This window comes from Narcine bancroftii, chromosome 6, assembly GCF_036971445.1.
Source record: "Narcine bancroftii isolate sNarBan1 chromosome 6, sNarBan1.hap1, whole genome shotgun sequence".
NCBI lineage: Eukaryota > Metazoa > Chordata > Chondrichthyes > Torpediniformes > Narcinidae > Narcine > Narcine bancroftii.
Window position 1 is genome coordinate 188,643,261 of NC_091474.1, and position 12,262 is coordinate 188,655,522.

Below are 12,262 nucleotides of genomic sequence, written 5' to 3' on the forward strand. Positions count from 1 at the left end.
AATGTTAATACGAAATTTCAAGAATTATACTCAATTAATTATCTTCCTTTAATAAAAAGGATTAAATTAGATTTGATTCGGTGGAGGGATCTACCTTTGGGTTTACTAGGGAGGATTAATACCATAAAAATGAATATTTTTCCTAGAATACAATATCTGTTTCAATCAATTCCTTATTTTTAAAAAAAAAGTTTTTTTAAGGACTTATATAAAGCGATTAGAGAATTCTTATGGAAGGGAAAATTTCCGAGAGTAGCAATGAGAAAATTGATGTGGGATTTTCAATTTGGAGGTTTAAGATTACCGAATTTTCAGCATTATTATGAAGCAGCTCAATTTAAATTTCTTAGTGCATTAATGAATATGGACGACCCACCTAGTTGGGTAAAGATAGAAATGGCGGTTATTTTAGAAAAATTTCCTCATGAGTTTTTGTTTCGATGGAATAAAAATTTACTACGAACCTACGATGTGCCAATATTGAAACATTTATTGAATTTATGGACAAGTAAACTTAAAAAATTGGGACTTAAAAATATATATTCTGGAAGATTGCCATTATATAATAATCAACTTGTTCCTTTTACGGTCTCCAATGCCACTTTGAAACAATGGGAAAAGAAGGGAATAAAAAATTTATCTGATTGTTTTTCTGAGGGTTGTTTTTGTTCCTTTGACGAATTACAAAGGAAATATGGTATTAGTGGAAATTCTATATTTGTATATTATCAATTAAGATCTTTTGTAAAACAGTTATGTGGTCGACATATGATTTTATTACCTGAATCTAGTTTTGAAGAATATGTACTTTCAATACCAAAAAAGAGATATATATCTGATTTGTATTGTATTTTACAAGAAATTGATAGTAAAAAAGACTGGGATAAAGATAAGTTGAAATGGGAAAAAGATTTAGGACATAAAATAGCTGAAGAAGCTTGGATGGAAATTTGTCAGAATAGTATTCGGAAATTAATTAATGCTAGACTAGCGATGATTAATTATAATTTTATTCATCAGCTATATTTAACGCCGGAGAAATTACAAAAATTTGGTCTTAGTAAGTTGGATTCTTGTTTTCGATGTGATCAGATGGCCAATACTTTTTTGCATACTGTTTGGCTTTGTGATCGATTGCAACAGTTTTGGAAAGGTATTCAATCTATTTTTAACAGTTTATATAATATCCATCTTGTATTAGATCCCGATATATTTTTATTAGGGAACATGCAATCATTAATTGATTTAGGTTTAGAGGATTATCAGATTTCCTTTATCTATTTAGCTTTAGTCATGGCTAAGAAATGTATAGCACTTACTTGGAAAGATAAAAATATATTAACTTTAGATAAGTGGTATTTGGAGATGAAATTTTGTTTGACTATGGAAAGGACATCTTTTTCAATTCAGGATGGGATTTCTTTTAATAGTTAAAGTGGACTCCATTTGCTAATTATATGCATTTAAGTTTGATTTAAATATATGTTTAAGTGATATTTTAGTATTGATAAAAAAAATTTTTTGTTGTTAGAATTTTTTTTAGGTTAAGTTTTATCTCTTTTTTTGTAAGTGGGTATTTTTTTCCATATATATTCTTAATTTTATTAACTCTTCACTCTTTATTTTGGGGGGGGAGGGCTGGACTAATTTTAAGTTAGATCACTAATATTGTGTTACAATTAACGGGGGGGGGGGTTATTTTGTGTAGTTTTCTGATGTAATATTGTAATCATACCATTTTAATTTTTTTTAAATTTTTCTTTAAATGTAATTCTCTATTGTATTCATGTTATAAAATTTTTAATAAAGTCTTCAAAAAAAAAAGAGTAACATAAAATGTAAGCATGCAAGAAATGAAATTGAACCACTGCAAGGGGTTGGAGCTTGAAAACAGAAGGATATGGAATCAATTGTACAGGATACAAGTGAGGTCATAAAGTATACAGTTTTTGTCTGCTTGTTTAAAAAAAATACATCACCATTATAGGAAACCTAGAAGAAAATGACTATCAATTCTTCATTGAGGGAGGAGTCACGTGATGGAGTAGTGGCCGGTAGGGTAAAACCAGCCCTCTCCAGAAAAAAAGTCAAGAAAAGACAAAGCTCAACAAATATAAAATATAAGAAATAGAAAATAAAGTTGCAGAGAAGAGAAAGATGGCACCCAAGAAGGAAAAAGTAAAAACAACGGGAAAAAAAAGTCACCGGAAAAGAAAGAAGGCCTTACCTGCACGAAGGAACAGGGAGCTGTGGTGGCAAAGCGCCTGATCTCCAATGTTGGTGCCGGCCCTGCTGAGTTGCGACCCCCTGACTGCAAAAATGTCTCTCTGAGTCAAACAAAAGTGCGCAGCTGCAGTCGCGCAATCAAAGGTAAAATAAAACACCGACGGGAGGGGGGCTCATCAGAGGAGCGGGCAACCACAGCGCAACCAGCTGAGGGACACCTGACACCAGGGCTCTCAGCTGGAAGATGAGGAAGGCAGCAGGAGAGGGAGTGAGGAACCAGGTGAGGAAGAAAGTAGACGGGGTGAACGGCAAGAGGAGCAGTAGCAGGAGGCCTGACAGATGAGCAGCCCAAAAGGGGAGGACCAACAGCAAGAGGCTCAGCAAGAAGAGGCCCGACAAAGTAATACAAGCAACTCATCAGGAAAATCAGAAGAGACACAGATACAAAGAAGAGAAGAAGACACAAACACAGGTACAGACACAGAAGAAGAGGAAGAAGAAGACCAAGATCTTTTCAGAGAAATAGAAGGTAAAACAGATGGACAAAATATAGATAAAGCTTTTTCTGAATAACAAATGAGATCACTAAAAGAATGGTTGTCATTAGAATTTAGTGCAATTAAAAGAAAAATGAAAAGGACAGAAGATAAAATGCAAAGATTAGAACTAGTCATGACAGAAATAGGGAAAAGAGTAGAAAATGTGGAAGAACGAGAAACGGCTGTAGAAATGGAAGTAAATGGCTTAAGCGGAAAATTGGAAGAAAGTGACAAAAAATTAAAGAGACACAGGAGTTGTTATCTCAGAAAATTGATATGTTGGAAAATTATAGTAGGCGAAACAACATAAAAATAGTGGGCCTGAAGGAGGGTAAAGAAGGCACAGACATGAAGGAATTTATAAAAGAATGGATCCCGAAGGTCCTGGGAATAACAGAAATGCAGGAAGAAATGGAAATAGAAAGGGCACACAGAGCACTAGCTCCGAAACCGCAGATATATCAAAAACCAAGATCCATCATAGTAAAATTTTTGAGATATACGACAAAGAGAAAATATATTGGAGCGGGCAAGGAATAAAATTAGAGAAGATAATAAACATTGGAATATAAGGGTCAAAAAATATTTTTTTTACCCAGACATAAATTTTGAACTCTTCAAGAAGAGGAAGCAGTTTAATACAGCAAAATTGATCCTATGGAAAAAAGGTTATAAATTCATGTTAATACATCCAGCCGTGCTTAACATATTTATACACGGGAAGCAAAACAGACTGTTCTCGGATGCGGAGAAAGCACAAGAATTCGCAGAGTGCTTGCAGGACAGGAGAGATGAAGAAATTTAATAAGAATGAAAAACGGCGATAGATGTAAAAACAATGTATATGTAAAGAATTAAAGAGGGAAAAGAGACAGGAAGGAAGTAAGAAGTAAGGGGGAAAAAAGGGAGAGCTTTGTTATGTGTGTAAAAAAAAGTGTTTTCTGTGGGGGGTTGGGGGGGGGGAGAAAATAACCGTCACTGCGAAATCAGTTGACGCTTGTGAACAAGATCGCAATCCAAATGGAAAGGGGAGTTGTGGTTGCCCAGCAAGGGATAAGGGGCAACTCAGAGGGGGGGGGGGGGGGGGGGGGGGAGGGCATTTGGGTTTAAAGTAATATTGGGTGTGGGAATTGTTGGAGTGTTTTATGTTTTAAATGTGTTGTCATACATTGAGTTTAAAAAGGGAAAACAGAGATGAAAATGGGGAAAAGGGGGATGGAGGTGGTGAGGAAGCAGAAATGAGGTGTAAACAAGATATAAGATGGCCATGTTGAACTATATGACTATAAACATAACCAAATTAAAAGGAAGAGGCTATTAAATTTACTGAAAAAAGATAAAATAGATAAAGCATTAGTGCAGGAAACACATCTAACTGAAGTGGAACATAAATTAAAGAGAGACTAGGTAGGACACGTAATGGCAGCATCCTATAATTCAAAATCTAGAGGTGTAGCCATATTAATTAATAAAAATGTATCAATCAAAATAGAGGAGGAAATAATAAATCCAGTAGGGAGGTATGTAATGAAAAAGTGTCAGATATACTCAGAATTTTGGAATTTGCTCAATATATATGCACCTAATGAGGAGGATCAAAAGTTTATGCAGGATATTTTTTTGAAGATTGTAGATACACAAGGAAATATATTGATAGGAGGAGATTTTAACCTTAATTTGGATCCAATGTTGGATAAAACTGGACAAAAGACAAGCAAAAATAATAAAGTAGCCAAATTTATGGTTAAATCAATGCAGGAAAATAAACTTATGGATATATGGAGGAAACAACACCCAAGAGAGAAGGAATATTCATATTATTCGAGTAGGCATAAAATATACTTAAGGATTGATAGGTTTTTGTTGTCGGCCCATATTCAAGGGAGAGTTAGGAAAACTGAGTATAAAGCTAGACTACTATCTGATCATTCATCCCTGTTATTAGCAATAGAACTGGAGGACATCCCACCAAGAACATGTAGATGGAGATTAAACACCATGCTACTTAAAAGGCAGGAATTCAGAGAGTTTACTGAACCCCAAATTAAAATATATTTTGAAATGAACACTGAATCAATGAAACACAAATTTATATTATGGGACGCAATGAAAACATTCATCAGAGGACAGATAATAAGTTATGTAACTAAGATGAAAAAGGACTACAATCGGGAAATAGAGCAGTTGAAAAGGGAGATAGTAATTACAGAAAAGGAACTAGTAAAAAGGGATGATGTAATGAAAAGGAGAAAATTGGCAGACAAAAAAATAAAATTTGAAACATTACAACCATACAATTTGGAGAAGAACATAATGAAAATAAAGCAAAAGTATTACAAACTGGGAAAAAAAAACACAAAATATTAGCCTGGCAACTTAAAACAGAACAAGCTAAAAGAACTGTATTGACATCAAGAAAAAAGCACAAACAAATTACATATAACCCAATAGAGATTAATAAAAATTTTTAAGGAATTTTATGAACAATTATGCCAAACTGAGAATGAGGGGAAAGATGATAAAATAGAAGAGTTTTTAGCTAAAATTGAACTGCTAAAAATGCAAGAGGAACAAAACAAACTGATAAAACCATTTGAAATAGAGGAAGTACAGGATATATTAAAAAAAAGCTGCCGAACAATAAAACACCAGGAGAGGATGGATTCCCAATAGAATTCTATAAAACATTTTAAGAGTTATTAATTCCTCCTCTCCTGGAAGTAATGAACCAGATAGAAGAAACACAAAACTTGCAAGATTCATGTAAGACAGCAATAATTACAGTAATTAAAAGACAGGGAAGGATCCATTAACACCAGCATATCCATTAACATCATACAGACCAATAATCTCTACTTAACTCAGATTATAAAATAATAGCGAAATTATTTGCAAACAGATCGGCTGATTGTGTACCAAAAATAGTAAAACAAGATCAAACTGAATTTATTAAGAAAAGACGAACAGCGGATAATGTCTGTAAACTTGTTAATTTAATTCATGCAGTTCAAGGAAATAAGAAGCCAACAGTGGCTGTAGCTTTAGACGCAGAAAAAGCCTTTGACAGGGTAGAATGGAATTATTTATTCAAAGTACTACAGAGGTTCAATCTACCAGAAAAATATATTAATTGGATTAAAGCATTATATAATGGACCATTGGCGAAGGTAACTGTAAATGGATATGTATCGAACCAATTTGAAATAAGTAGGTCAGCTAGACAGGGATGTCCATTATCCCCATTATTGTTCGCCTTAGCAATACAACTATTGGCAGAACTGATAAGAACAGAAAATAAAATAAAAGGGATAAAAATAAAGGAGAAGGAGTATAAAATCAGCTTATTTGCAGATGACATCACAGTATACCTAACAGAACCAAAAATATCAATAAAAGAATTACATAAGAAATTGAAGGAATATGGAGAAATATCGGGGTACAAGATCAATGCAAATAAAAGTGAAGTAATGCCAATGAGTAACGCGGATTATACAAAATTTAAAAAAGAATTACCATTTAAATGGCAAGCACATGCAATCTGATACCTAGGTATCAGGTTAGATAATAACTTAAGCCACTTGTACAAACTAAATTATCAGCCACTAATAAAGAAATTGTAGGAAGACTTAGAACATTGGAAAGAATTATCACGAACATTGATAGGGAGGGTAAATTGCATTAAAATGTATTTACCAAGGATACAATACTTATTTCAATCTTTACCAATTTTCTTAACAGAGAAATTCTTTAATGAACTAGAGAATAATAAGGAAATTCTTATGGAAAGGGGGGGGGGGGGGACCTAGGGTAGTGTTAGATAAATTAACAGAGAGGTATAACCAAGGTGGTTTGCAGTTAACAAACTTTAAAAATTATTATAGAGCCGCACAATTAAAGTATTTATCATATTTTTACCAGACAAGGGAAAAACCAGACTGGACTAAGATAGAACTAGATAAAATAGGGGAGAGGGTACCAGAACATATACTTTATAAGTGGGATGAAAAGCTGGTGCAATATAAAAGCTCACCAATATTGCATCATTTACTTAATATATGGAAGAAGATCCACTTAGAAAGGAAAAAAAATTGAATTACCAAATACCAAAATTGTTATTGACATAAAACCCACTAATTAATCCCTTTTACAATAGATAACTTTTCCTTTAGAGAATGGGAGAGAAAAGGAATCAAAAGAATTGAAAATTGTTTTTTGGGAAATAATTTATTAACATTTGAACAGTTGAAGTACAAATACGGAATGGTACTATGTTTGCATATCATCAACTGAAATCTTATTTAAAGGATAAATTGGGAAACAGATTGTGATTACCAGAAGGAAGCAGCTTTGAATATGTGATTACAGACACAATGATAATTAAAAGATTTATAACGAACATGTAACATTAAGCTGCAAGATAAGGAAAATGATGAAATAAGCTATAAACCTAAACAAAAGTGGGAAAAGGATTTAAACATAAAGATAAAAAATGAAGCATGGGAAAAGTTATGTTCTGGAACTATGAAGAATACAATAAGCATGATACAGTATAATTGGTTACACAGGGTTATATATCACGCCTCAAAAGTTAAAAGAATGGGATCCAACATAATCAGATAGATGTTTTTGCTGTAAGAAGGTAATGGGAACAACAGTACATGCAATTTGGGCATGTTCGAAAGTGAATATGTTTTGGGAAGATCTAAATCAGATATTAAATAAAATCACAAAAAAATAACATACCAAAAAATCCAGAGATCTTTCTTTTAAGTAAGGAATTAGGCCTCAAATTGGATAAAGTGCAAAAAAGATTTATTATGATAGCCTTAGCAGTAGCAAAAAAATGTATAATGTTCCACACATGGAACATGACAGAGAGGGCTTGCCTCGGACCTCCGCTCCCTAAAATGATAAGAAGACAAAACGACTTGATTCAGTGTGTAAAAGTAGATGACACATGTTTCTTGTTTATTTTTCATTGTGTGAAGACATTGTTTTATGGTTTTATTGTATTGTATATGTTGAATATTTATTGGTTTTGGAGGGGAGTGGGAAGGGGGGAGGGAGGGTAGGAGGGAAAAAAGGGAGAAAATGCCACTGTATATTTAATGAGAAATGTTTGTATATATTTTGGTTTATATGGTTCACAGTGTGAAAAATAAAAAAATATTTTAAAAAAAGTTTTAATTGAGAGGAGCTTAAAAAAAATTAGAAACACACAAGAGAGCACAGATGCCAGAATCTGAAGCCAACTACTGTCTCTTGGAAGAACCCAGTGGGTAAAGCAATATCAGTGGGAGAAAACAAATGGTCAATGATTCATGCCAAAGCCCTTTATCAAAGGAGGAGAAATGTAGAAGGCAGTGTAAAGGGGCAGAGACAGAAGAAGAATCCAATGAAGAGATGGGGTGAAGGCAGGTGGACCAAATAGAGAGGGCATGAGAATTGGTAGGGGTGTGGGTGAGTGGGAGAGGGGACAGAAAAAAGTTAGGGATCAGGATGAGCAGAAAGGATACATCAGGCTGGAGCCAGCAGAATTGTTCTTATTGTTTACATTGAGCCTCAAACTTACAATGGAGATATTTCAGTGTGGGAATGGGGAGTTGAAATGGCAAGCAACTCTTTATAACACCATTCTCAGTTTTTTTTTACCTTCAGTATCTTCTAGCACTGGCAACCTTTGTCTTCTATTCACCCACTCCACCCTATGTCTCATCTTCCTTCACCTGATCCTTTTGTTTTTCTTGGCTCTCTCCCCTTTTATCTGGCATCTTCCAATCTACTCCCCTTGCTGCTGCTTGGCAGAGTTCTTCCAGCAGGGTATTTGGCTTTAAAACAAAAATTACATCTGTACTCCTTAAGAGCTTAGAAGAATGAAGCAACGTGAAAATCCTAAAATTAGGTGACAAGGTTGTTGTTTAGATGTTTCCATTAGTGGGAAAGTCTTGAATGAAGGGACAAAGTTACAATGCATAAGAATTTCTTCTTGCAGAGGATGAAGAATCTGTGGAACCTAGATCAGCAGAGGCAGATCATTTTGGAAAGGTTGCAGAAATAGAGAGCTATGTGGAACTGGCACACAAAAATAGTCAAGGACTTGGGTATATCAGATGCATTGAACAAAAGACCAGCTTGAGGAGGCAGGTGACCTTTTCCTGTTCCTATTTTATTGTGTCCTTGTGAGTTTCTTTTATTTACTCACTTTGCACCAGAATCATGAAACATTAAATGTATCAACAGTTTATTGACGTGATAGCAAAAATGCAGCATGAGTATCTTACCCAATGAGACAATTTTCCTTCAGGATAAAGCTTCCTAATTTCAGTAACTGCAAAATATGCTGGTAAAAGACAAGCATTTCTGTCGAGTATATATGCCACTACCTGGAAAGATCAAAGAAAGGAACAGCTATTATATAGCCAGAACAAAAATATTCAAGGTGATCAAAACATTTGCACTTGCTGGAAACCTAAATGGACCAGTCTACTGATGGCATTCATATCTGTTATGTTAAATATCAAAGGACATGATTTTCAGAGGAAATAAAAACAAGCTGTACAATACTTATATCCCTGCTCATCTTTAAAATATCAGCACAGGTTAAGACAAACTCCAATTTCTACCTTAAAAATGAGCTTCAATTATGGGAAAAGATGTACCAAAAACTTACATCTTTGGCTGTCTGCAATTGCTGAACAACAGCAGAGCTGACTGTGTTAGGAATTGTTTGGATTTTCTCTAAAATGGCTTTCAGTAGATCTCTTACACCCTGAAAAGAGATTAAATTATGCATAAATATTAGTATTGACACATATTGTCTGAAATCTACTCACCCAATGTATAAAGAGATGAACCTTTATTAACTTTAAGAACACAGCTAAGGTTTCTAATATTACAATAAAAAAATCACATTAGAATTTCTACCATTACCAAAAAAAAAGATAATTTAAATTATAATAATATAAAATACTTTTATTTAAAAAACATGTTTGTTTAAATATACAAAATTAGATTGCTACCAGCACCAAGGTGAATTAATCAGTTCTTTACATAGTACCTTGTAGTCAACACCTCCTATTATTTTTCGAATCAGTTTAAAGGTTAGAGCCCATAGCTGCATTCTCTCCCATTCCAGACTTTCGGAGTTGATTAGAGATTCACAAACTAATCTGGAAAACAAATATAGTAAATCACTTTAAAATGTTTGCACAAAATGAACCAAATCATTGTATTAAATACATTGAGCTAGTTCACAGATTATAGACTTTTCTATCATTCCTAAAGATGCCAGTGCTCCAAATTTAACTCAAAATGACCTATTTTGGAGAAACGTGGATTTTTTTAAAAATTAAAAATTACTACTTTTAGTAATAGGCTAACATGCAACATACTTCATTTCAGCCCTACATATTTGCTCAGTTTATGGAGGGAAGAAGGAAAAAACATCTTTTAAAGGGAAACAATTCAGAATGAAGAAATATAAATTTCTTCAAGCAAATCAGATCTTTTTAAAATCAGTATTGAAGGCCGGTCATCTGATCAACCCAAAACATATTTTGAAACATTCTTTTTTTTAAACTAAGTCACCAATTCTTAGTTTGAACAGAAGTCATGATGTGCTTTGAGTAGCACATTAAACTAGTAAACAGTTGGTGCTTGTTAAAAATAAATAAATCACCCATACGAATGATTGTCCTAGGTATAAACAAAATCAGAGCAGATCCTGACTCAAGCTTGGCTAGAATCAAACATTCAAGCTGAAGGCTGAATGATTTTATAAGCAACCTGATGTACCAATGATATTTGATGTTTGGATCCCTTTAGTCTTAAGTCAGGTACACAGATCCAGCAGTACATTTTGACCGGAGCCGCTTCCTGTGCTATTTGCACTCTTCTGCCCATTCAATTATACTGAGCCGAAGGGCATTCAGAGTTGCTATAGTTGATCTGATATAAGCCAAAGTTTATTTTATTTTTGATGTCCAACCGAAATCTGACAGATTCTATCCTATCAGATTCAGGCAGAATACGCAACCCGAAATTGGTATATTGCATAGCATTGTAAGCCAATGCGAAATGTCAAAGACTAACTATAGTATTCAAGAACACAAATTTTAATGTTAAAAAAAATCCTGTGAGACTATTCCCCAAGTGCTCAAGGAAAATATGTGGTTGACTTTGCTGTAGATAATATTCACAAGAGTACCTCCCAAATCACAAAAATTCCTTTTGATAACATAGCAAAATTGTCACATTTGAACATAGTGGAGAAAAGTAAAATATTAACAGCTGTAACGTGCAGAAGTAGAATGGTTTCAAATCAAATCAAGTATTGTTACTTTTAAATAATTTCACCCACAAATAATTAAAGCATTTTGTGGTTTTCCCTTTCAGTTATACCTGGGTGGCAGAAGTCCACTTTCAACTGCCATAGCTAAGCAGTCATACAGAAAGGAAATCCTCTTGGGGTTGTGCTGTCCATGGATGAAGCGAACAATCCACTGCACACATTGTTCGTGAGATTCCTGGCATTCAAAAGTATTTATCAATGTACCATATGCAGAACTTTCATGTAGAATTATGTAAAAAGTTAATAGTAAATGAAGTATTCTTCAGGTATATCCTGATTTAACCTTTATCTAACCTGAGGAAGTGTCACCCAAAGTTGTCTGAATGCTCCAAGACAACTGATCAGCTTGGTTCTCTCATCCTCAGCTGTGTCCATAAACATACTGTGAAAGATTGTTTAAAAATAATAGTTGGCTTCAGATATAGACATAAACAAATACACTCAAATATTGAAAAAAGATTATCAAGTTCTGTAAGGAAATAATTGCAAACTGCAAACAAAAGTTTGTAAAATCTTTATTGCAGTTCCCTTCTCACTGCAAAATTTGACCAAAAGTAAATATATGTAAGTTGCCATTGTGGTTTTTGTATTTATTTAAAATGTCTTAAATTTTATTTACTCAGCAACATTTGTGTGGATAGGTTATTCTGTTGATGAACTTGATTTTAACTGCCATCCAGATGTTTGTTCAATAAAAACACCCTGCTTCTGAAAACAACAGTTTTAGAAACCTGAATTACTTGAAAATTATGTGTGGGATTAACCACACTCCAAGTGATCACAAAAATTATATTAAACTTGATGGAGAGAAGTGATTAGGTGGAAGTGGTTCACATCAATATACGACATGAAAGCTAATCCCATCTTTGTTGTGATACAATACTTACTTGGAATTTAAATTCCATTGAAAGATATTGATATACACTGTCCTAATTATTAACAAACAAATCATGAACATAATACTGTACCCAGCTCACAATGTGTTTTCTGTAGAAGGAAGCCAACAGGATTTGATGGCTCTTGGTCTACTAGTAGAATACAAGGAGAGCTAGGGTTGGCAAGTTAAATGGAATGAGAAGGAAGATGACAAGCTAATTGCAGAAGACCAATGAAAAATTATGACTATTAATGAACTGGAGACACAAAA

The 12,262-nt window shown here is 33.9% G+C and overlaps 1 protein-coding gene across 4 annotated transcripts in view; it reads right to left on the reverse strand.

Annotated features, from left to right (window-relative positions):
- The window catches only part of med23 (mediator complex subunit 23), a 96,831-nt gene that overhangs the window by 72,077 nt on the left and 12,492 nt on the right, over nt 1–12,262 (reverse strand). For all 4 annotated transcript variants that reach the window (XM_069887024.1, XM_069887021.1, XM_069887022.1 and 1 more), the window contains 5 exons: nt 11,410–11,497; nt 11,166–11,290; nt 9,823–9,934; nt 9,436–9,534; nt 9,047–9,148 (listed from right to left, as the gene is read on the reverse strand). In XM_069887024.1, coding sequence (XP_069743125.1) covers nt 9,047–9,148; nt 9,436–9,534; nt 9,823–9,934; nt 11,166–11,290; nt 11,410–11,497 — 526 coding nt within the window. The remainder of the gene's footprint in view (nt 1–9,046; nt 9,149–9,435; nt 9,535–9,822; nt 9,935–11,165; nt 11,291–11,409; nt 11,498–12,262) is intronic.